Genomic DNA, 26,710 nt, shown 5'->3' with positions numbered 1-26,710 from the left:
TTATTTCAAAAGCAGTAATCAACCATCTTTTCCATTACTGATTAATCTGCTGATTATTTTCTCAATCAATCAATTAACCATTTGGGCTATAAAATGTCAGAAGATTGTGAAAAAAGGCTGTTACAATTTCCCCCATGCTGAAGGTGACCTCTTCTAATGCTTTTTTATGGCAAACAGTCCAAATCCCAGATTTATTTAGTTTGCTTAAATTTAGGACAAAGAACAGCAGCAGAGGCTAAAATCTGAGAAGCTAGAGAGTATGAATTTTTGGCGGCTTTAGGTGAAAATGGCTTAACAACACTGGCTCAAGTAGGGTTGATTGTTTAGCTAGTGAAGTGGTTAATCTCCCAGATCACAAACAGAAATGACCGCATTAATGTACGTTAGAGACCCAAGCTGCTTCTTACCTGGCCAGTGCCTGGACCTTGGCTGTGTGTCTCTCCTCCAGCTCTGCCAGCTTCTTCTTCAGCAAATCAGTTTCTTGCCTCAAGCCTGCTGAGTGCTCCATCTCCCCGTCCAGCAGACAGCGAAGAGACCTGTCACACACATGAAGTAGACCACATGCATGTAACACGATTGCATAACAAACTAACACAGCTCTCTGTCCCAATATATTCAGGTAATGTGTCTTACACAGACCAAATCCTCTACATTTAGACACACTAAATGTTGACATTTTGGATTTGTTGTTATCATAAACAGTAGATTAGATCAACATTATTAAGCTTCCTTTATTGCTGTAATAACTGACTAGCTCACATTCAGCTCTGATATCCAACACTTAATACACATCTGTGACTGCATCACTGTTAATTTTAATGCCACAAGTACAAATCACAGATTTTATCATAAAAATCAAAATACTTCTTGGCAGCAGAGTCACATTAATTATGATTCATCACAAAGCTGTATAGGCACAATACTGTGTTTTCTGGTCATTCCAGGAGAATTTTATAAAACTATGCTTTGCAGTTTGCACAACGATCCCTCTTAGCAGCTGTTAAATGGGTGTAAATCACAGTCTCTGGTGGCTTAATGTGGAAAACAAAAACACAACAACTAAACTGTTTTCTGTCTCAAGTCAGCACAAAACTGCCTCTGGCCTCGGGATGAAAAGAAAAGAAGCTGACACAATTTATACAGAGAGGTCATCCGATATCTTCTTCCAGTCCGAGTGTGAGTGTGTTTGTGTGTGTTTGGGGGCTTGCGAGCAGCAGATAAGGAAGGATATATACCAACGTACGTGTTTTGCTCCTCCAGCTCATCCTTTCTGTTCATCATGGCTACAATGGCCTGACGCAGTTCCACTGCAGAGGAGAGAGACCAGGGTGAGAATTCTGCACTAAAACAACCTCAAATACATAAAACATGCAGAGACTACAGAGAGCAACATGCAGTAACAAATAACCTTCAGTTTTAAAATGCAGAAATAACAAAATCCCACTTTCACTCCCCACTTGCTGGATTAATGCTGCACTTCGGTTCCATCCTTAAGATGAACTGCTACAAACTGTCTATGAATGGAAACCATTTAGTTCTGTGGCTACTCTCCCTAGAAGTGGAAACCTAGGGAAAATGACTCCAAAGGCACAACGCAGAATGCTCAGTGAGGTAAAGAGTAACAACTAAAGGGCTTAAAGGAATCACTGGAGCTGGCCAACATCTCTGTCTACCATACGCAAATCATGGTGCATGGCTGCATGGAAACAAAGCACTATATATGGTTTAAAATGGGCACGGCATACCAACGCAATAACATCATTGAACAGTGAAGTACAGTGGAAATGGAAAATGAACTCCCAAGTTTATCAAGATATCTTACAGGATCATGTCAGGGTGGCTTTCTGCCAGCTGAAGCTCAGCAGGAGTTGGGTGATAAAGCAGGACAATGACCCTGAACACTGAAGTAAATCTACTACTGAATGACTTCAAACAAAGAAAATCCGCCTTTTGGAGTGGCCCAGTCAGAGCCCAGACCCTAACCCACCAGCGATGCTGTGGAATGAGCTCAAGAGAGCTCTTCACAGCAGACATCCGAAGAATATGGCTGATTTGAAACAGGTCTGTGAGGAAGAATGGTCCAAGGTGCCTCCTGAATGTTGTGCAGGTCTGATCCACAGCTACTGGAAGAGCTTGTTTTTATTTTAATTGATTGTATGTTATTAGCTTCAGCACATTATGTGTTTGTGTAATTGCGACTTAGATGACGATCAGATCACATCTTATAACCAATTAATGGAGAAAACTAGGTAATTCCAAAGGGTTCACATACTTTTTCCACCTACTGTATGTATCGAGAAGTATGAAAGAAAACTCTCCTTGGCCATTACCATATGTTTCAGCTACACACTAGCATGTCAGGCAGCCAAACTAACACATGCTGACCGTCATTTGAATTTGGGTTTTTCAAAAACTTGTTGCTGTATTAATTTCACCAATTTTGAGATACTCAACTGATCAGGATCAGGATCTCAAGGAGCTGAATCCTCCCTCATGCTCACTCCAAACCCTCTGTACAGCAGAAATCTAGTGCCAGGGTTAAAATTGTCACTATTATTACTGTCAACGTGCAAAGAAAACTATTTTCTTCCTCTTTCTGGTCATTTTGACTGATACATCTCAGCTACAAACCTTGATAAAGAAAAAGCATAAACCATCATATTTTTCCTGATTTTACTGATATATCCAGGTGATGTTTGCCCCTCAGAAAATAGAGTGTGCTGTCACTGTGATCCATCTCTGATATAATGGAAGTTTCTCACTGACTACAGAAGAATAAAAAAAAAAAATTGTTCGTGTAAAGAGGCTGCAAAGTCACCCAGCAAAGTAATGGTTTTTGATTTTGCTTCAAAGCTGTACATGCATATTGAGATCTTGCGAGTCACACTGACGTAGTGAGCGGATGCTGTTTAAAATAATGGAATGTGTGCAACTAATAATTCGAAACTGTTAAAACGTGACGCCTCTAATGCACATACACGGAGAACGGACTTATCAGTGAGGTAGGAGATATCTTGCATCCAGGTGTTAAACTTTGAAAAATGTTTGCATATTCAAATATTCTGGATTTTTCAATGAGGGAGATCAAGTAGATGTAATTTTAAGAATTTTGAACCAGGTAATTGAACTTTTTTTTGTGGAAATCATAGAGTATTTCTATGTATCTTAAAACATGTCTGGATGAGGTTTTTAAAAGATTTTTTCGTCCATGAGTAGAATGAAATTCTTGTGGGATATCTGAGTCCAGAGATCATCAACATTTTGATTACATTCATTAGAATCATTTACAACTAGGGCTGAAATGGGTAGTCAAACAGTCGAGGATCATTTTCATAACAAATTATTTGTTCAATTAATTCTTTATAAGAAAAAATGCTGAACATTTGCTGGTTCCAGCTTCCAAAATGTGAGGATTCTCTTCTTTCCTTTCTTTTTTGAGAATACAAATTGACTATCTTTGGGTTTTGGACTGTTGGTTGAATAAAACAAAAGCAATCTGACAATGTCCCACCTTGGCCTCTATGAAATTGTGATGAGCATTTTTCACTATTTTGAGGTTTTCTGGACTTAAAATCAATCAATTAAAAGAAATACCGTCCCATCAGACTTTTGGACCCCCATCGTAGTAACAGAAATACAAGTTGGTAGTTAAAAAAAAAAAAAAAAAACTTCTCTTTTTTGCTATGGCTTCTACAATATATCAGATGCAGTCTAAAATTCTCAGTATCTTTTTCAGGCTTAAGCATCAGTCAGTTGAACTGTGTCAGCCACAGGCAAAGTCTGCCAGCAGTCAGCTGCTGGCTGATGTTTATCTCCATTCGGATGTAAAGGGCAGATTTGTGCCGGGCTATGTGGTGGTACAGTGACTCATCTTCTTAGTAATGCTTGAAGGTGCACACCAAGGATTCAAAAGCCCCTAACTACACTGTTACCACAACTTTCCAAAAATAACAACCATGAGACAAGGAATTAATCTACCCTGCACTACGCATGCCACCATTTACACACACACACACACACACACACACACACACACACACACACACACACACACACACAACCATGTAGAGAACACACCTCTATTCTCATAAGTAATGTAGGGTGTCATTGTAGCCCCAGATACAAGTAGGTCTCCTTCAGCCCTGAGCTAAGCGCCTGGTTGGGGGAGGAGGAGGAGGAGAAATGTGATGAAGAGCACAACACAAGAGAAGAATAGAGTAAGTCTATTATCTCCAAGGCTCCATTCTCCACAAAAGCAGGCCAGAAATAAATGTGACCTTTAGTCCGACCACGCGTTCACAGCGGGTGCCACAGACGAGCCATTAGGGACTTCAGTAGAACCAGACGCCCCTCTGTCCTCACAGGGGGACATGGACAAATTACAGCACAAGTGTGCGTGTGTGTGAGAGTAGAATACATATGCATGCAACTTTGGTCTCATACACATAAGAGCGTAGAGCAAGAAAAGTGTGAAAAGTGTGTCGCCACCGGAACCTACGCGCTCTCTCTCGGTTCTTCCAATAATAGAGGCATTAGCAGAGAGCTAGGCCATGTAATCAAGGTGCCTTGTGAATTATAGTCTCCATGCTCTCCAATCACTGGACTGCTCGGCCCCACACACTGTCAGATCCAGATGGAAATCACTGAGGTAGAGCCTGCGCTACACACTTCTGCTTCCTCCTCTCTAACGCCATTTAACACCTGAAAAATCCACCACGTTTTGTTTATATCTGTGTGAGTGTTTCACAAAGCCTTAATCATGAAAAGGGCCATTACTGTCATTAGCTGTTTTTTTACTATTCTTTAGCTCTAAACATACACACACTGTAATGACATATTTCAAACTTCTCTATTCATAGAGCATCTTATTACTCGCTTGTCATTTCGAGTCCCGACTAGTGATTTAGTGTTGTGCTTCCATAAAGTTAGTGAACTCACAAGAGACTGATTTAAAAAAAAAAAAGAATGGTCAAAATTGAAGCAGTAGAGGTTGAGATATCCTGATTTTTAGTCCCTAATATGGGTCAAGACCCCAAAAACACAGGATCCTAAATTTTCCAGAATGCTCCATAGTGTCTTTCATTAGATGCTCCATGCCTCATGAATGGCCGATTCTTTCAAACCCCTCACTTTCAGGTTGAAGTGTGAGATATCTTTTAAAAATTTTAAGTCTCAAGCCCAAGCCGACTGTTTAGGTTGCAAATAAGACCACTGCCAACAGTGTCTTACTTACTCTAAGTCAAAATCAGCATTGAGATATTCTTATGTATCATCAAGTCGTGATATTGGTAGGTGCATTGCAAGAATTTATCTTCAAGTCACTTTCCCGTCAACCTGCCTTATCTCCTTCGTCATTGGTTTCTTATTCTTCCCATGGACAACTTTGCACAGCACCGGGAGAAACGCGGCTGCACTTGTTACTTTGGGTTATTCGAGTAGGCAGGGAGAGCATAGGCAATGGAACCAGTAATATGGAGAGCAAGAGAGCGAGATTTTTCCAGTTGCATTCTGGTCTATTGAGCCAATAATAGGCGTTGGTGTATCTGCCTCTGTTGCGGTGGATTTCTCCCAGTGTGATTGCCGGATGTCAGAGAGTCTGGAGAAAAGCTTGTTGCTCCTTGATTTTGAAGGGGCTGACATAAAAAGCACATGTTATAATGATGATACAGTGTTTCAGGCTGGATTTGTCTTTTAATGAAATCCCCGTTCTTGCTCTGTTGTTTTATATCTGACTAATGCCTCATGTAGCTCTGTACCTTCAAGACTATTTTCTCTGCTTCTACACCGGCAATTTTTAGATCACCGGCTCTCTCCGTGACCCCGTGACCCCCTCTTAGCGAGGGCTAACAGATTGGACGACAGCTCAATCCCAGTACTTGAAAGCAGCTGCACTCACCTTTCCACCCCTGGCTTTCTGTCTCTTCCTCCCTCTCTCTCACTCACTCACTCACTCACTCACTCACTCACTCACTCACTCACTCACTCACTCACTCACTCACTCACTCACTCACTCACACACACACACACACACACACACTCACTCACTCACTCACACACACACACACACACACACACACACACACACACACACACACAGAATCCAAGGAATCAAACAGCATCAGTTTGAGCGGCTAAGGGTCTAAGCTCTGATTAGCTCCAGAACACCGAGCAGAACACCAGACACACACCGGAAATGCTCATCAAGTGTTTTTGGAATCTCAAATTTTTAGCCACATCTGAAATCTCGTAGCCGATGTTAACTGCAGGAATTCACACAGTCTTGACTTCCTCACAACCAAATTCCTTTGAGGCGAGCAGACGAGTGTGAATGTATGGACAGTAACATGTGCATACTCTGGAGCAACAGTGCCACCTGGTGGATCATTTGCAACAATCTCTTGGCGCAGGGCCTCACTCATTGCAATCAGATCACTTTTAACTGCAAAGAAAAACAACAAGGTTTGAAAACACTAATCAGCAAGTCTGATTTAATTTTCTAAAGACGACAGCTGCGTTGAAATCCAGACAAAGACATGTCAGGATTAGAAGTCCCGACATGTCATTATCATCACAAACTTCTTGGGAATACTCTGATAAAAACCTCGAGAGGAACTGGTGATTCAACTACTGTGATTTTTGTTGTTATATCTAATGTGAATCATTTGTATGTTTGATTTAATTTATATTTACTTTGCCTGTATAGACCTGTGCTGTACTAGGCCCTACACTTAATCATTTAGTGTCTGTGCACTGATGTGACTGGCAGTGGGGCAGAAAAGTGCAAAATAAGTGCAGGTCATGAGGCAAATAATTTAGTTTCACCACCTTTAACTTGATTTTCTTACAGTTTTTTGCTTACGTGAAGCTTAACTGGCTTAAATCAAAGTCTTTTTTACTGATTTGGAGGTTAAATTGTGTTTTGCAGTGGGTAGTTATCTCTGCTAATTTCAAGGAAGCTCCAGAAGTGATCTATGCTCTCCCCACTGGCAGACTGTTTTGCCTAAAATCAGCAAATTTCACTATTTCACAGAAGAGTTTATGTTCTTTCTATTTGGGGAGTTTTTGCAGCGCAGGACAGCAGTTACTCCAGGTTGTATCAGAAGACAATCTAATCTCAAAGTGCACTCCTAAGAAGTTGGAGTGATGGATATAAATCCTCCCCATGATGATGGCTCACATGTGGGAAAAAATCCACGATGATTCATTCCACAGAGCAGGTTTGAGAACAACCCGAGCAAGAAGAGCAAGACAGAGCGAGAAACACTATCGGACAGACAGATGGGAAAAGGAGAAACACCCACCCACTGTCATGGACTCTGGCAGGCCAGATGTTGGCAGCATGCTGGAGAGTGGAGCAGACTGTGTCGGTGGACTGGACTCCAAACTGGAACACATGAAAAGAGGAATTAGGTGCTTTGAATCTCTTTGAATAAGGTCATCATTTTTTTTTTTTTATACACAAAGCTAAATCCTCGCACGAAATCACACTGACTAGACTTGCCTGTTTAGTCATGTGACCATACCTGATAAATATATCGCCCTGTCTTTGCAAATAATTCTCATGATAACATATCGTTCCCGCCTGAGGCTTACTTCAATGTTGGCTCTAATCTGCTGCTCTCACAGTTTCCCACTGGTCCTGTTGACTCACAGTGAGCAGGAAATGCAGCTGTGTCCTCCACAGAGCTCACTGAAACAAAACAGAAGTGGAAGTGAAGGTGCAGAGTAACAGAGAAAGTCCCTAAACTTCATCTGATAGGAAACTGATCCCCACACTGAAGCGATACACAGGTGTTGTCAGCAGTAAAAAACAGAAGCGTGAACTGTGATATATTTACAGTCCAAGTAAGAAATGGGGATCAGTGCGGCAGTGGTGGCTAAAGGCGTTGAAAAGATTAAAAACTGATTTGGCACAGAGTGCATCAGGAAGTTTGTTTTTTTTGGGCTTGTTTTTTTAATATGCTTCTAACTTCCTTGTGGCTGCAGGACTGTGAATAAGGTCTGCTGCTTCTGTTTTGGCAGGTATAGTAGGGATGGGCGATCTGATGATTTTATATCGTGATTGATCTTGAAGACGTCCACAATCTCAAGCGAATCGTAGACATTGTGATGCTTTATATCCTGCTACTGATACTCGGTCTACCCTAATAACGTGGATCCACGCTACGTTCACAACCCAGCCAAATGATTCAACCACCTTAAAAGGAAGCATTCGAGGGAACGCGCCACAAGTGTTTCACTCAGGTTGGTACACCCCGCTCATCTGTGGCTCACGAGATCCCGAAACATAAACAGTTATCATTAACCGACGCATTAAAGCAGTCGAAAAAATGAGAGCAAGTAGCAACTACTACTACAATTTTTTTGATTGCGTTATTAATTGATTGCCGATTACAATTTCTTTAATATTAAATATAAAGTTTAATTTCAGTTTTTAATGGCCACTGTTTTTAATATAATAGTGTGTTTTAAATGGTGCAAAGAGATAAGTCCATAGGCTGGTTTGAGTCCGGACATTCTCAACAGTACATTTCAGAATTGGGAAGAAAGATCGCAATCCAGATCGTGGATCGTGACTATGTGTCAAAAAAGATTGTGATATGGTTTTTTTGGGGAGATCGCCACCCCTTAGTGTATAGTACCTGGCTGAGGGTCTGCGGGGTTCAGGGGAATGAGGATGTCTGAACTGCTGTGGTTTGTCATCACCTGAAGAGGGCTCCACGTGGACACACTGGACAGACTTCCCACCACCACCCTAAACCAACAGAATTTTAACCTCAGTGAGTTTAGTTGTGGCTTTTTCATGAGCAATCTTTGCATTTCCGTTCTTTTCGATTAAAACCTCAACTGCACAACACGTTCTGTAGTCTATATTACTGGATTACTTTGATACCGAAGAGAGCTTAAAAATGCAACGGTCCTCAGGCTTGTTCTACAGGTAAAAGAATTATCTTTAATATGGACAATGGACATCAGAGACAATGATATCCTTATAAAGCGTAAGTCACACTGAATCTAAACATACATGAATTATGTCTGTGTGCTCGGATGTGACTGAGTTATGATTCAGAGAAGATGCTTAGTCCATTAACCTATAGTAACATGCTCCCTGTTGTCTTTGGATCACAGACAAGCACCTGTCCCTTTCATCTCACGTCTCTCACTCCACTACCCTCTTTCAACTCTCCCGTACGCCCCCTAGGGAGGTAGATCTCACAATTTTCAGAACTTCTGGTTCATTCTATAAGTGTATTGTGTTACGAATAAATGTCATGACCAGAGTAAGAAATCATATTTTTATTTATCTATAAAATAATGCAACCTGCATTGTGCCTTGGCAAATAAACTCTGGCACCATTCTGCTTCTTTATAATGTTGATTGATTGTCTACTAGGTCAGGCTCTGAATGCTTTCGTTTTCTGAAGAAAAGACACCTTTATTTTGTCCAGAGGAAACAGGCTCTTAGATCCTATTAATCAACTACAAGAGCCTATAATTTAACAACTCAACACATAAAACAGGGTGAAACAAAAATATGAGCACTTCTAAATTATAACTGTATTTTTCACCATCTCCTTTTTAATTTTACAAGCATTTTCTGGATAACCTTCATGGGTATTCTGCCCTGAGCCCACATTAATTTCTGTCATTTAAAAAAAATTGAAAATGTGGAATATTTCTCTTTATACTTTTTATATCTGACTCACTGATCAGAGCTGATCCTCTCCTCCTCCTGGGTTTGGGCTCTGAATTTGTACATTTCCTCCTCTTCCTCCTCCTCCTCGTTGTCAATACTCTTCCGGTCAGGCAGAGGAGGTGTAGGCATGGGAGAGGTACGAGAGGGATGGGGGGACCCCACCCAGCTGACTATGCCCGGTTCAACCAGGCCGTTCTGCGCCGGCGACTGGGAGAAGGCTGGCTCCAAAGGGTCTATCCCTTCCTCCACGCTGCTCTGAGCAGGAGCAGTGTGACTCTTCCTCATGGTGCCCATCTTCTGGGAGTCCTCCTCCCCCTCCTCCTCATCCTCTGCCCCACCGTCCAGATCATCATCAAAGGAAATGATGTTGGTGATCTTCTTTTTCCTACGGCGCTCTTTCCTCAGCCCCGATTCTGGGCAGGGTAAATGTGAAAAAAAGGGTTAACAAAAACCTCAATGTCAACCCTCAACTAAGTGAAACTCCCTCCAAATGTTCATACAAAATTCAGTATTGGTGACATCAGCATCCTAAGTTTATTTCAATTAGGCCACAAAAAGTGCATTTTTCTCATTGACTATCTGTGGTTCATCGCACTTCCTTTTCAGAGCCAAAAAGCCTGGCTGCGCATTAGGAAGTCCTCTACCAGTGAACGACCTGCGGCTCTGGTGCACCAACTTAGAATTTCAGCTGTATTCATTCCATCGGGAAGTTTTGGCAACACACATTTAAAATTTAAAAGCCTGTTCACTGAGCAGAACACATGGAGAGAAAATGGTGTGAGTTTTCCCTGATGGGAAGGACCGGGGCAGACAGCTTAAATGAGGTCAAATAAGGAGGCCGACATTCTGGAAGTTTATTCATTTCATGGGGGATTTTATCACCGCTGCAGCTCTGTGCTGCAGATGGCTTGTGTTGCATCCACTAGATTTGTTATACCAGTGCATTCATTATGCACGCTCAAACTGAACCATATGTTGTTTTAGTATTTGTGCTGGTTCTGGGATGACTCTGTGACATAAACAAATTCTCAAAAAGAGTAAATAACTATATTCTGCATTAATAAAATACAGCATGTGTCCTTCCTCCGTCATGTCTCAGGGTCATGTCAGAACCAGAGGACCATGACATATAACTCACTGCATTCAAGGCGCGGACGAATTAACAGCAACACCTTACAATACAGTGAAATAGTCCTGAAGACAATAGCCATGCCTGCGACGTTTATTTCGAAGAAATGTCCGATTTTTCCTCAAAATGCCAAAACTGCTACCTTATAAAGTCTAAAAAATTGTGCTACTACATATGCTGAGGAAAACTATTAGCCAGAGAAACACAGGTCACAAGTTGAAACAGCACAGTCTTAACAAAACGAACAACCAGTTTTGTTTTTCCTGGCTATGGTATTGTATTGTGGATTATTTTGTTGACATCGATCTGTTGCAGCAAAACAAACAAGTCCTATTAAATGTTGCTGTTTCCTACCAGCAGAGGTGCTGCGTGGAAGGACAGGTAGCGGGTCTGAGGCTCCGTCCCCTCTGGGGCTGAAGCCGGGCACCACGGCCGTGGCTGTGCTGATCTCTCGCAGCAGGCTGCTGACCCCCTGAGTCGACTCCTTCCACAGGCTGCCGATGCCCTGCGTGGACTCCTTGAGGAGGTGGGAAACTGACGGGCCGCCTCCTCGCGTCACCCCGCCGTTCAGGTCACTGTTGTCGATGTTGATGGCAAACAGGATGGAGTTCAGGCCTGAGCGCAGCATAGAGAGAGAGAGAGAGGCAAAATATGATTCATTACAGATCAGGCCTGGTAAATCTTCTGAAGCTTTTGAACTTCTGCAAAGTGCTTGGTAAGCAGTTCTGGGCATACCCAGTGAAAACTAAGATGAACTAAGGCTATCTGACTGTGTCTGGAGAGAGAGGAAAAACCTGGCATAAGATCAGTGGTACATATTCTTAATATTTTAAAGTTTGTGGTCATCTAAGTTCTGCTCACAGAGCACAAACATTAACATTAATAAGGTTACAGCTTCTATTCTCAGTAAACCCAGCCATAGTTAACAAGTAAAGTGCAAAGTCGGTCAATTTACTGCTTTTACAGCAGCTCCATTTGTGCGAAGCATGTTTCAATTTCAGTTGAAATTGAAAGTGAGGCTATAATGCTCATTAACACAACTAAAGGGTATTCCCTGTTTATGGGGGCCATTTTAGGACATCTCAGAATCCGAATGTCAGGCCCAGCTCTATGTCATCAGACTCCGCCAGCCTGTTGCTCGCTTTTCTTCACCTGTATCTTTTACTACCGCTATTGCTAGCATACTAGCATGTTAAATGTTAACTTGATAGCACACTAACTGCACCACTTTGCACTTGCCCAACCTAATGGGGACTGCTAGGTCTAACTTACTGAACGTTTACTGAATGTTTCATCAGAGTCAGCTCCAAACTGACTGACACCATGTCAAAGAAGTCATCAGTGGGGCTTCTTTTGGTTAAAACGGATGCCCATCGAGCGGCTCAACAACCGACATGGCATATCATGTAAAAACCATAGGCTAACTTGTCTGCACTAGGATGCCCCATCAACTTTCATATTTAACACTTGAGGCCTTGAGCGTATATTCCTCAATAGTTCACCAACAATTTCTATTTTTGGAAATCATCTGAATATTGGCGGGTGCCCGCTGGTCGGCTCTGAGTCTGTTGTTATCATTTCAGTGTAAAACAATTAGGTTAAAATGATTTAATATGCTGCAAACACTAGCTTTTATGTTTATTTATATTTCATTTAGGCTAATAAGGCTACAAGGTGAAGTGCAGTCAGTGCACTGTGATTTTTTTTTTCCCCCTACGACCAGTCGGTACGAAGAGTCGGTACGATTTCAGTCAATCAAGATTTTCTTTGGTTGACTACGGCAATAAACCCTAATACAGTCTCTTGTGTAGTACATTTACCTGCAATTACCCAGCGTTACAACACAAACTCACCTGCAGCCATGGTGGGGAGCATACTTGCTCTTTCTTCATCAAGAATAAAAGCCCAGTCTTCATAGTAAGTTCTAGGAGACAAAAGAAGAAATCCCTGCATATCTGAGGAAATACACGCTGTAGAGAGCACAACTGTAGAGGTGATGCATGAAAAGAGCATCACACTGATATTAAAAAATTTGAAAACATTTTTCTAATAATATGAAAATGCAAATACACACACACTGTACTAACCCCAGACGTGGGCGGTCAGCCAGCAAAGTGTGCAGGTAGCGCTCCAGCGAGTGCTCATTGAGGGCGCAACGCAGCCATGCACGACCCCGGCCCAGCTCTGAGGAAATGTGGCGTAGGGAGTAGAACCGCTGGAGCTCATGGCGGTTCAGATGCTCCTTCACATAAAACCAGAAAGTCAACTCTGGTGGGGGATAAAAAGAGAAAGAGTTGGTGAAAAAGAGGAGAGACAAGGGAGTGAGAGGTGGTGTGATGGGGCCAGCATCAGGAAGACAAAATGAGAATGAAGACAAAATGAGGGAGGGATTTAGGGAGAACCGGCGCACGAGGCAGTAGAGGAAAGGAACGGAGAGGCAGTAAGTTTCAAGGGATGAAGATAAAAATATGACGAAGTGGAGGGAATGCAAGGAACAGAAGATGGAAGGAGAGACGATAAAGAGTTAGAGGGATGAAAAGAAGAACACGAGATGCAAGGGTGAAGCTAGGTTAGACAAGAGGAAAAGATACAAATGAGAGAGAATTGGTTCTCTCTCATTTGGGAAAAACAACTGTTCCTGAGTTATGATAGGTTCAAAGGGTCAGTGAAGCAGTGGCAAAAACACTTCTGGAGTCCTGAGAGTCAGCACATCTTCACTCTCTCATTAACAAATATCCACAGCTCATTTCACACAGCTCCATCCTGACCTACTACCTGGCGCCTCTCCATATTTTGCACTGACCTCAGAACTCACACAATTTTATTATTTTCTATAACAAAGGGAAAAAAAGATAAAAGACAAAAACCGATGTTGGTCTGTTTCCATGTAAAGTTTTCTAAGGTGTGGTAAGGTACTTCATAGGAATGAGAGTTATGCTACTTTGTTGGAAATAATCAGCATATAAACTCAGAACAATATGTTAAAATGATGTCTGCTCTTCCTGGTTTTGAGGGCTTGGCTTTGTTAATGAGCTCTGAATCCATGAGTTCAGCTACATTCCTTTCTTGTAACTGAGTGTGAAATACAGCAAACGTCACATGCTAATGGTTATGGGGTGGTAGCCATTAAAGAAGTAATGCATTTTTCCTCCAACGCGGAATTCACACAGCCACAAGGTTCTCCGATATGACACAGGAGAATGTTCTTAGGAAGTTGTAATGGCTGCAAATAAATTTAACCTTGAAGCTTTTTGTTTCCTCATGGAGGTACCATAGAGCAGTGATTCCCAGTCAGGGCTACTTGTACACCAGGAGGTACTTTTACAGAAATGTGGGGTAGCTCAAGTAATTTGATAAAATAAAGATCATAATTTAATTTTAAAAAAAATATGTCCAAATACTGAGTCAAGTATAACACCTGAACACTACGAGTTGTGACTAGTGGGGTATGAAAAATGGTCACCAAGGAAGCAGAGAAGCAAATAGAGATAGTCAGTTGTGAATGAATGGCTGGAAAAGAAAAAGCAAAGGTCAAATGATAAAGATGAATGTCTAAAAGTAATTTAATTAGCTAAAAGTAATGGATAAACAATGGAAAAGATTAACTAATGGATAAATGATTAAAAAAGATCATACTAATGGATTAACAGTTGAAAGAGATAGCTTAAAATAATGGATAACTGGTTGAAAGAGCTGAAGAATGGATTTAAAAAAAAGGTTGGGAACCACTGCCATAGAGTAAAAATGCTACAATTCTCAGGAGCAACAGATAAAAACAACATGAGTGGGATCAAGATGGTTTGAAACGATTTTTTTCTTTCTTTCATGTTTTAACAAAACAAGCCAATGGTTGCTGTGTTTAACAAAAATGCAGTTCTTCTCCTCAGGGAGCATTAAGGAGTAAAAGAGGAGAATCCCAGAAATAAGAAAAAGGTATAGGGAAAATTAGGATTTTTTTTCGCATATCATATATGTATATTGTACAACGTATATGCTGTCTTCATTTTACACTTCTTTACAAACTACATACAAAATTGCATATCAGTTATACTGTAATGAAACAACCCAAGTCATTTTTAGGGCTGCAACATTACATCAAACTAAAACAAAGCAGATGTCTTTTGCATTTTTGTACCAGCTATGATTTCATTTCCCTGCAGTGTCGTATGCCATGGGCTTTTCGGGATCTTTGGGATCTTGCCTGGAATCCACAGTAAACGTTTGTGGGTTTAAACAATGCTTGAATACATGACATTCATTTATAGTGACAGACTATCTGGCAAAATTCAGCACATCTTGTGTACTTTTTAGGGAGTGCAAAGTCACAGCATGTGCGCTGCCCACCACAGACAGAGAGACAGAGGTTTGAAGACAAATAGGAGAGGACAACAGAGAGAGAGAAGCACTGAAGCAGAGATCTCCCTGCGTTACAGGACCTACACTTTGAACCATAGGTCCTATCTGTATTCCAACCATCTGGTCTCAAAGCCAGGTTGTGTGTCTGTGTGTGTGTGTGCGTGTGTGCGTGTGTGCGTGTGGTTATCCTGCAGCTCGGATCTTCCCGCTGACACATCTGCGTCCTCCAACCCTTCATGACTTCCAAAATAACAAGCCCGGCTACCCCGTGGCAAGGTTATAACTTCCTCTGGTCTCCCCTTTTCCAAGGTAAAGGCTGGAGGCTAATGTTAAACTTCTGCCCTGGTTTTCAATTCTAGCCTTCTCAACTCTAGGAGTGCCTCCTCCTCAAGCGAACCAAACAGCCAGTTAAGTATCACACCTGCTTCAGTCTTGCTGCTGAAACCCGCAGCCTGCTTGAGAGCAGCGGCAGTGAGGGCCAGACCTCTGCTTTTCCTCAGGCCGTGCTGCAGCACCGCTTCAAACTGGGCGCACAGACAGATCACTCTGCAGAGATGAAGACAAAGACAGGTTACTGGAAGGAGAGGAGGGGGGTTTATCCTCCTGTGGTCATAATGAACACTACATGTACAGTGCTATGAAGGAGTATGTACACCTCTCGAGCGTCTTCCTGGCATTTGAAACTATGCTAGAGGAGTATTTTCAGGTGAAATAAGGAGGATGTCAACTTTTATTGCTTTTATTGCCACTAAGTTACAACCAGTTCATACTATGCTCATGTCTCCTGCATATGATTATGTACTGCACCATACAATCATTTCAAATGCCACTAAGAGATCCATTATCAACTTTTGTTGAAGCACTCCAATTTTGAAAGGTGACTAATGTTGAAAAAAATAAAGTTGCAGCGTGAATATACGCTATTAGAAGCATGAAATACTGATGATGATGAACGATGAATCGCTATGGTCTGATGAAACAAAGCTGGCGGATCATTTTTCATACATACCCCATTTCTCCCATTTTGAATTTCATAAACTTAAAAAAAAAAAGCAGAACTTTCTTACTGCTTAAATGTAATAAAATGTATTGTATAAATCTCGGATAAAACCCTTTTTCATTGTAAGATAGTTATGTTGTGAATACAGTGATCCACAAGCTGGACCTGCTGCCAGATCACAGCAAAGAAGAGGCTTGAGGTAAGTTAGGCACATACTGGAGAACTATAGCATTGAGTGAGATGGAACTATAAACAAAAACCAAACAACCTCTTGGGTGCTGAATAGACACGGACATAACAACAGAATTTCTTGGTAACAGTCAGCGTCTCTTACCTGCTGTCTGAGTCTGTGGCAATCTCTTTTCTTCCTCCAAAGCGAATTTGGCACTGGAAAGATATGAAGGGAATGATAAGAGCTGCCTGCTAGGTTCAAACCCTACCCCAGCACACAATGAGCACATTTCTAACATGTCAAGGGGCCTAAATCACTAACTCAGCCACAAAACAGACACTGTTTGTTTGTTTTGTTTGTTTGTTTGTTTGTTTGTTTGGATGAACTGTACTGAAGAGTGCTGTACACAGTTAATCTGTATAACGCCACAAACCCAGCAGGCTGTCATTTGGCTTTTGGCTAAAGTTTGGAGTCCCGATTAAGACCGGATATGGTGAACTGCAGAGAATGGATTAAAGACAAAACAGGGGCACTGGTTTCACCTTCAAAAAATGCAGGGCTGTGGATTTGTTAACACTCACATAACTAAAAGCTACTTCCCAAGCCTCCTGTAAAACCTAAGCAGTAGCATCATCACTGGAATGAACACCCCAGTGTGGTTACTTGCACAATACTGTGTTGGAGGTTTGCAGAGACAGACATCATGAGAAGGAAAGGGTTTCTGTTCCTTGAAACCCTTGTCTTCAAGGAACAGAACAGGGTTCCTAATTTCTCTGATGTGCAGAAACCTAAACCTAAATTTCATCAAAAATCCAGACTAACCCTAACACTGTACATGCACTTCTCACTTTCTCGTTCCCTCTATGCAGGGGAGAGGGCATCACATAAGAAACATGCCTGCCAAAGCTATATTTCCCTGCTCAATGGCAAGAACACACATTTCACAGAATATGACTCTTTAATACCACTCAAAATCCACTCTTTGTTTCGTCATGTACCCAATATATTTGCACTTCATTCAACAGAAGATGAAGTTGGAAAAGTTTCAAATTATGCTCAGTTTTACTTCTTCTTCAGTGTTTTGGTGTAAAGCAGATAAGGGAACTAAAAGGTTTTCAGATACCGCAAACTTCATCGTCCATTTCCTTGCTCCAGCGGAAAAAAATTTCACCACTCACACTTCATACTTTTAAATTGAACTGATTTCTTGACCATGCAAACGCAACCTCAAGATTACGCAAGTCTTGATCTCTGTATTTTTATTTTCTCAACAATGACATGAACTGAAGCCAGAAATTGACAGATCTGATTTACTAATACAATCAATACTTTTCCGTCTTCCTTCCCTCCACCAGGCATCCGTACAAAATTTGGCCACAAGACATTTTTGTAATTTTATGGGACTCTACCAGAGAACTGGTGACTCACTTGTTTGACAGCATCCAGGAGCCTCTCCAAGAGGTTTTGTCTCTTGGTATCACTCTGCTGAGTGCCTGCAGGAGTGACGACAAACAAAGGAAAAAAAAAAAACAAATACAGTTTGATGACAGGAAAATGTCTGTGATATAGACTCGGTTTCTCAGCCATTGCTAGATATTGTGTTAAATCTGCGTGTCCAAGAGGAGAGGAAGCAAATTAACTGCTGAGGAAAGTCATGGGCTGTCGCAGTCTGCGTGAAAAAACACAGTTTCAGTTTGTTTATAACAAAAAAATAACCTTTTGGCAGGTTCTACAGCATTTAGAGTTGTGTTTATCAATGTGCATAATATTTGTTACATAAACAAGTAAATCAATACATTTGGCTGCTACAGTATCTAGTATTCCTGCAATACTGCTCGAGGGGCTCTCTTTTTTTCTTATAGTATTTGTATTTTAGCCCTCAATAACGTGTTTATTACATTGCTACAACTAGAGCTGAATTGATTGATTTGTTGATCACCAGAAAAATAGTTTACAATCTTTGACGCAAAACCTATTTTATTTCTATTCAAACTTTTTTCGAGTTCCAGTCTATCAGATGTGTTTAGGATGAAGGATTGCCGGATATGCTCTTTTCTCTGTTTGATATTATTGTAAATTAAATATCTTTGGGTTTTGGACCGTGACTCAGATAAAACAGGACATCTGAAGCCCTGACTTAAGTCTTTGGGGGAACAGAGATGGACATTTTTCATGATTGCCTGACATTTTTTTGACTGAACACATGATTGATATATCAAAAAAAAAAAAAAATTGGCAGACTAATCAATAATGAATATAACTGTTAGCTGCAGGCCTAATTATGATTCTTTTGTCTCTAGCAAAAATGTGCAAATATTAGTAAACACGCGTAACGGCCTGGTTCATTAATGTTTATTGTTCCAGCATTTCTCTGATTCACATCTATGCCGTCATACTGTACAGTGTTATAAATATTAACCAGGAGTTTTCCAGATCCTACACAGGCTTCTACAGGCTGCCAGTCCACTGGTGCAGCTCTGGGTGAAGTTGCTTGCTCAGAGGCACCTCAGCAGTGGCAGAGACATGAAAGCTGTAGCAGTCACTTTCCTCTAACCCACGCGTTTACATGGGATTCAGGCTAGCAACTTATCATAACCACACCTCTATAACCTCGAGACTAATTACAGCCTCAGGAAAGGGACTTTCCATGTTCACTTGCCACTGCAACATCAAACTTTCAAGTGTTTTGCAGGCCGCCACAGTGGATCTGAACATTACGTGGGTCAGTGTTGGTGCAGTTAGACATGCGCTGGGGAGATTTACATTGAGGCCCATAAGTATTTGGACGGTGACACAATTTCCATAATTTTGCCTCCGTACAACACAAAGGATTTGAAACGAAGCCATCAAGATGTGACTGACGTGAAGACTTTCAGCTTCAAGAAAAATACAGCCATTCTTATACATAGTCCCTCCATTTTCGCAGGCTCCAAAGTAATTGGACAAACCAACATAATTATAAGGATTATTTTTAATACTTGGATGAAAGTCCTTTGCAGTCAATGACTGCCTGAAGTCTGGAACCCACGGACATCACCAAATGCTGAATTTCCGCCCTCAGTTTTGTCTGCAGGAAGTGAAAAGCATGCTCAATTGGGTTGAGGTCAGGTGACTGACTCGGCCATTGAAGAATCTTCCATTTCTTTGCCTTGAGAAGCTCTCTGTTTGCTTTCGCAGTATGTTTTGGGTCATTATCCATGTGTGCTGTGAAGCACCGTCCTATCAGTTTTTGGCTGAATCTGAGCAGATAGTATAGCCCTATACACTTCAGAATTCACCCTGCTACTTTTAGCAGCAGTCACATCATCAATAAACACCAGTGACGCAGTTCCATTGGCAGCCATACACGCCCATGCCCTAACACCCCCCCCCCCATGTCTGACAGATGATGTGGTCTGCTTTGGATCATGAGCCGTTCCTCTCCTCCTCCATAATCTTCTCTTCCCATCATCTCAGTAAAGTTGAAACAGAATGATCTTTTTTTTCATCTTTTTCTCATCTGTCCAAAGAATCTTGTCCCAGAACTTTTTAGATGTTTTTTGGCAAAGTCTAATGTGGCCTTACTGTTTTTGAGTGTAACCAGTGGTTTGCACCTTGTGGTAAACCCTCTGTATTTACATTCATGAAGGCATCTCTTGATTGTGGACTTTGAAACTGATACGCCTGCCTCCTCGATAGTGTTCTTGACCTGGCTATACGTTGTGAAGGAGTTTTTTCTTCACCAAGGAAAGAACTCTGCAATCATCAACTTTAGTTTTTGTTCTGTTGTCTTCCTGGCCTTTTGGTGTTGCTGAGCTCGCCAGTGCCTTCCTTCGTTTTAAGAATGTACCAAATTGTTGATTTGGCCACTGTTAAAGTTTCTGCCATTTGTCTGATAGGTTAGTTTTGTTTTTATCAGCCTAATGATGGCCTCATTAATTTGCATCTACACCTCTTTAGACCGCATATTGAGAGTTCCCACCAACAGCTACCGAATGCAAATTCAACACTTGGAATCAACTCCAGACCTTTTATCTGCTTAATTCGGCCACAACGGGCCATGAAATCAACTTTCCAGTTACTTTTGGACTATGTATAAAAATGGCTGTAATTCCTAAACGGTTAATGCAATATTTTTGTTAAACCCCGTGAATTAAAGCTGAAAGTCTACACTTCAATCACACCTTGATGGCTTCGTTTAAAATCCACTGTGTTGCGTCTCTGTCCAAATACTTATGGACCTCACTGTAGACAGAGAGCGTCTGGAGATGTAACAAGTTGAAGTTTAAAGCCTCGGAAAGTGCATTTGAATTGTGTCGAGAGGCTTTCGTTGTCCCCGGAGCAGAAGCTGAGCGTCAACCTATGAATTCCCCGAGGTTGAAAACACCGGTGAAATGCAATTGGCTGCATGTTAACATGGGGGAGCCGGTGTTCCTGCTCGCTTTGAACAAGTCAGCAGAAATCCCCTACTAACAACTGTCTGAGCACAAAAGCTATCACCAAGGCACCGAATCTCCTCTCGCATGCATGATTTGACATGTTATGCTTTTATGGCTGGATGACAAACGAAATAGAAACGAAAAAAGAAAAAGAAGAAAGAAACAAAGCAACGAAACCACAAAACTCACCGTTCATTCTGACAGCCCGACTGCGATAGCAGTGACATCCAAGCTAAAGAGTTTCACAACGACAGGGTTCATCCCTTTCTGTGGCTTTGATTCACAGAGAGCGCATCGGCCGGCCGTGCTGCGGGCCCATGCCGCCTCCGTGGCCGCGCTGGACCCGCCCAACCGCGGCGTGGGGACTGAAGCTCGCTCGGGGAAACAGCGGGGCCTGCCGCGGAGCCGCCGGGGCGGTGGGTCTACCACTCTCTGACATGTAAGAGCTGGATGGACTGTGCACGGCCAGGGCCGGACGGCGATTTCAGGGCCATGGAAACCACCGGGCTGAAGTGTGGCGGGGCGCTCGGAGGACAACTCGAGTATTTTCGCTTTTGGAGCCTGTGACACTGCGAAAAACGGGAAGCGGAGCGCCGACGGAGCCGTGTCGAGGTCACATGACAAAACATACAGCTGTCATATGACACGAAAGCCCCGGTGGGAGTTGTAGTCTTTTGTAAAAGTGCGGTGGAACTACAAAATTGTAATGCAGAACGGCGATGTGTGTGGGAGGATAAAAACCCGTTTGACTCTTAAATGCTGGTGTACGTGGCACTTCAACCATGTTTCTTACCCCTGCTAGCAGCATGGTCTCCGGGGACGGCAACGTCTCTCGGCTGGGTGGTCCGCCACTTTTTCGTCGGGCCTCAAATATTTCGACAAGCACTGGACAGATCGGGATGAAACTTTGTACAGACAATACCGGTCCGCAGAGGTTTGGATCCCGATGACTTTGGCGACCTCTTGCCTTTACCTCTAGTGCCACCAGGAGGTTGACATCTGTGGTCTTGAGTTAAATGTCTCAACAACTGTTGTACAGATAGCCCCCCAAAAAAAGCACCTTAACATAGAGATCAATCAGATGCATATTTTAAATATGATTTATTATTTACCACATTATTTCATTTTGTTGACGAGAATCAATGAATTTGATTTGTTAACTTCATATTAAACTGCTTTCTCATGTGCTTATTAGTCTTATTAGTCAAAATCTCCATATGTCCAAGCTCCTGCAGCGCTGCTGTGGGCCAAGCAGGATAACTACTCTGTGCTCTTTGGAGCAGCTTAGTTTATGAAAATGATGTGGAACCTTTACTCATTTAATGAATTTGTTTTGTGCATTACAGGGACCCAAATAGTTCAGGGTTAAATAAGAAGTTATGACATAAACAAGCATATCAATAAAGACAGACAAAATATAAAACCATGAATCTGTGAAATAGTCCAGTATTTTTAACATTCTGTTCATTATTATGTGATTTCATCCTGCTTCTTTTCATAAAAACATTTTTCATTCCAGCAGGTTTGTCTTTCAAAATGTCACAATGATTCGCATAGTTGAATTGTATACTTGCCTGTAGATACATTTTACATTTCTGCATGTTTGGTTGACTAAAAGACTCTAGGTTACTTTAGCAATCAACTGGAATTAAGGATCTGAAAGGCACGGTCTGCATTTTTCCTGCAATCAAGAACACGTTACAATACATAACCTTTTACAAGTACCTTCCTCTGGATTTACAGTTACATATCAGTTCCCTTTTTTAGGATATTATAGGAGACCCTGGGCCCTAAATATGTGTTACCTAGAGTTGTCACAGATCTGTATGTATTTACAGTATATCATTGTAAATAAATATCTATATACCACAACTCAAAGCTACAGAAGGGCTGTCATTTTGATCAATACATTTGATTATTTAAGATGTTTTATAGGCAAAGCAATAAATAGTTGTGAATTACATTTATTTGTTTCATTAGATTTAAAGAGTAGCTTTTGCAACACTTGCAGCTGTTGTTACAACAACTTGAACTAGATTACAAATGCCACCATCCAACCCTTAATGCAACTCCTGCTGTTATTTTCCTTTTTTTTTTTTCTTTTTTTCTTTTTGGCTGTACGGCGTTTAATAGTGAGTTTCAGCTCATTGTTTGACCCACAACTTTACTGTTCTGGCTCACTCTCACTGCCTTCATAGTGTAATTTTCAGCCACAGCAGTGAAAAAGATCTAAAAACCCACTGTACACTAACAGCTCAGCACCAAACAGCAGACAGACACAGTTAGCCACTACTTACTATTACTATAACCATGCGAGTGTATATACTGTATGTACAGTATGCTACATATTCTTATTCATTTTTGCTTACAAATGTGTCCAGGTGTTCTGGGTAGTGACAGTGTAAGGAGTCTGTCTAATCCAAATACTGAAAGTTGGCAAATTAGGGTTGAAAGTTCCAAACACTGTGAGTTGATTTTCAGCGTGTCCAGAACGGGACACCGACTAAAAGGGACCGACACGGTTTGACCTGTGACTACTGGGATTAGGTGAAATGGAAACACCACATTGTCTGTTAGTGTGAATATGAATGTGTTTGTCAATATGTGTTGTTATGATTCAAAATGAATCTTGAATCAGTTATAATAATCCAGTCATGTCATGTAACACTTACGGGTCAATCTGCTACACAATGAATACTTTTATTTTTGATACTTTAAGTACGTTTTTGTGCTAATAGTTCTGCAGTTGTACATACTGTAAGCGGTAGTATTTTGAATGCAGGACTTTTATTTGCAGAGTAGTATTTTAACCTAGAGATTTTACTTCTTTTACTTGAGTAAAAGATTCTTCATCCACTACTGCTTGTCCAGCTTGGACTGAACTGAACACAAGCAGATGAAGACAAAATTTTCTTCTCTTAACAGCATCCCTGTTGTGTAAAGTTTTGTAAATTAAAATAGTCTCAGAAGAATTGAAACCAACCATGTTGAAGTAGCACATAAGAAATAAAACCCAGGCTCCTGTTTTTTTAAATGGTACTTAGCGGAAACCTCAGATATCCTTGTGGTACAGCGAGAGAGTGGAGAGAGCCCGTCTGTTTTCGTCTTCCCACACATTAGATTCACACGTGTAGATCCTGTCAAGTCTATCTAGTATTATAAAGCAGACGATTCAGGTAAAAACCTAGATGATGACTACATACCTGATGTTTTGACATATGCTTGAGGGAAAACTGACTGATGGCTGTGGCATTTCTTTTCACCTTCAACTGATACTTGATAAACATATAGTAGTATAGAGTATAGAGTATATTCAGTATTAAAATGTAGAGTTTGTCATTGTCTGCTTAACTACCACTGAATGTTGAACCAGACCAAATCCAAAGTTAAACCTTACACGTCTATTTACAGCCTTCAACATTTCCTCATTTGTTTTCAGTGTAGTGTGTTTATGTGGATTTTATTGCTGCAGCGTTACAGTTAAAAGTGTTTTGTTGTTTTGAACAGACATCAGCAGCAAATACTGCTGTCTACTTTATCAGTTCAGCTACATTATCTACATACTTTACATCTACATTGCTATAGTGTGCTCATTGCCATTTTTAAGTTTACTTGGTTTTGTCATTTTGCCATTTTGAAAGGATTTCGTCTTAAAACACAGCTAGAATTTCTGCATAACATGCAGACTTTCTTACCTTTGGGAGAGTTTTGTTTTTTTTTCTTTTAGACTCATTAGGGGTGTAGGCTTTTTAATCTGTATCATTGTCCCACTTTATTTGTTTTTTTAATTTTCACCTTCATTTAATAGATTGCAAGTTTAGATACCGACAGGAAACAGAGAGGTGACATGCAACAGGTCCCCGAAGAAATCAAACTGGGGACGTTGCGGTTATACTGTATGGTAATTCATCGTGACCACAAAATGTACCTGGACGCCCCACTGATTCCTTCTTCTATATTATCTTACATATATTTTCTTCAGCAGTTAGTGTAGAACAAAAACCAAAGAAGAAAAGGAGAATTATACTCACTGGATGGCCAGAAACCGAGCTCAAAATGAATACTAGTGTTGCTCATGTTTGCTGGAAGGTTTAGTCACATCTGCTAACATTACTTTTGAAGTGCGATATGTCAGGGCTGAGTGTTTGTCAGCTTGTTGTGGAGTTTCTGGCCCCCAAGTGGCAAAAAAAAAAGAAAAAATAGAAGAAGATAAATGCAACTTTCAACACCATTAAGACACATTCATATATTTTCAAACCCGCACCAATTATTGTGTGACTCTTGCTTGTGCAAATCATGTTAAACAGGAGAGAGAAGAAGACAAGACAACAACCAACCGAAAATCAGCCCAGGAGGGATCATACTAAAGAGTACACAACAAACAGCTTGCATACATACTATGACAAAACTATGCATAATGCATGAACAGATAAATATTTAGATAAATGGCTTCTTATTGTTTTCTATTATCCTATTATTTAGTAAGATATTCACTTTCTTAGATATGGATGATGCACAAATTACAACAAATTAAATGAACTGTTCAAATAGGAGACATTTAGGTTAGCCAGATACTTGAAGAAAACCTGGAAAATCAGGGGGGAAAAGCCTTTTATAAGCCATTTGGTTGCCTTTTTTCTTTTAGTTTTGCATATAAACACAGTAACTGAAATTATGTAGCTGTGTATAGAGTGTTCTGATTGTCATTTTTGTTTTGGTCTTGTGGATTTTTTACTGAAAGATATCTTATTTGATGCCTGATTGATAGTGCTGTTACATAAGTTTGGCATTACATGGAGATAAAAACTAACTAATTCATCAGCCAATTCCTGGACCCCAAAAGTTGTGTAGGGTTTGATATCTATCAAAGGGACTGAGTAAAGATCAGCAGATCTACATGTGGCGAAAAAAAAAAAAAAAAGTGCTTAAACTAAACTAAGAAGTCCCAAAATCAGCACTGCAACCACTGCTGCATTGAGGAATGAACAGCATGTATGCTTGTGACCAGAGGGTTTGTAGTTAAAGTCCTCTGCTGGCAGGATGAATTTAGGTATACTAGAAAATGCAAGTTCTGAAGAAGATGCAGTGGGATTGCTGTCTTCTGGAAAAGCAGAAACTAAACTGCGTTGCTGGCTTGAATGTGTAAGAAGAAGCAGTTGAAGTAGAACTATGAGTTGGAAAAACGGGGAAAGGGTGGAGAATGCAAAGTGTAGTGTAAGTAGTGAGAGAAGTTTAAATGGGAGTCATATTGTGTAAGTGAGTTGAGGTACACAGAGAAAGACTACGCTGCATTGCCTTGTGTGTGTCCCAAGCCAAACGGCATGTGTGGCTGCAACGCGCATGAAACTTGACCTGAGATTAAAGAAAATGCATGAAGGGTGAATTAATGTGTGGAAATCCTAACGTCTGTGACCTGAGAGCTGACAGAAATGGAAGAATGAAAGCAGCTGAATAAGACTGGGTTTGAGAGTTTCTTTCTTAGTCACTTCCATGGCAGCTAAACTGTATTGTTTCATATATAGCTGGAGCTAAACTGCAGTGAAGAACGGATGACTCGTGCTCTGGGCTGTTGTGATAGAGCTACCAAGTTGCTTGTACTGTAAATTTGCGTGAGTGTGTGTCTTTGTGCATCTCTGCACATGTGTCTTTTTATCTCTGCGTCTGTGTGCTTATGTTTTTGTACAGTCTAATCAGCTGATCCGAATCCGGTTTGTGTGCCCAGCTGCAGCTAACGGTTCCCACAGTGATGGTAACCCCTTAGTCACAGCTGTTTCAAACAGGGAGTAGGCTGAGAGACACCTCTCAAACTCTGGCTCATCACTCAAAGACTGTAATTCCTATCGCCTAAAGTTTTATATTGTGTGACAGAAGAAACTCTGCTGAAGTGATACAAAGTATATATTTCTGTTTTCCTCCTGATTTTCTGGTGTCAGTTAAC

At 41.1% G+C, this 26,710-nt stretch overlaps 1 protein-coding gene across 1 annotated transcript in view; it reads right to left on the bottom strand.

The window, feature by feature from the left end:
• The window catches only part of snx29 (sorting nexin 29), a 135,349-nt gene extending 113,976 nt beyond the window's left edge, over positions 1-21,373 (bottom strand). The window contains exons 1-13 of the mRNA XM_040135301.1: positions 20,962-21,373; positions 17,783-17,847; positions 16,517-16,569; positions 15,604-15,728; positions 12,914-13,094; positions 12,680-12,750; positions 11,181-11,441; positions 9,708-10,110; positions 8,643-8,755; positions 7,594-7,690; positions 7,302-7,384; positions 1,244-1,307; positions 408-536 (exon numbers count right to left, since the gene is read on the bottom strand). Of these exons, the coding sequence (XP_039991235.1) occupies positions 408-536; positions 1,244-1,307; positions 7,302-7,384; positions 7,594-7,690; positions 8,643-8,755; positions 9,708-10,110; positions 11,181-11,441; positions 12,680-12,750; positions 12,914-13,094; positions 15,604-15,728; positions 16,517-16,569; positions 17,783-17,847; positions 20,962-20,968 (1,652 nt within the window). The 5' untranslated portion in view covers positions 20,969-21,373. The remainder of the gene's footprint in view (positions 1-407; positions 537-1,243; positions 1,308-7,301; positions 7,385-7,593; positions 7,691-8,642; positions 8,756-9,707; positions 10,111-11,180; positions 11,442-12,679; positions 12,751-12,913; positions 13,095-15,603; positions 15,729-16,516; positions 16,570-17,782; positions 17,848-20,961) is intronic.
• Between the last annotated feature and the right edge of the window lie 5,337 nt (positions 21,374-26,710).

Source organism: Xiphias gladius, chromosome 9 (assembly GCF_016859285.1).
Source record: "Xiphias gladius isolate SHS-SW01 ecotype Sanya breed wild chromosome 9, ASM1685928v1, whole genome shotgun sequence".
In the NCBI taxonomy this organism is placed as follows: Eukaryota; Metazoa; Chordata; class Actinopteri; order Istiophoriformes; family Xiphiidae; genus Xiphias; species Xiphias gladius.
Note: the sequence above shows the minus strand (reverse complement) of the source record. Positions and strands in the feature narration are given on the sequence as shown.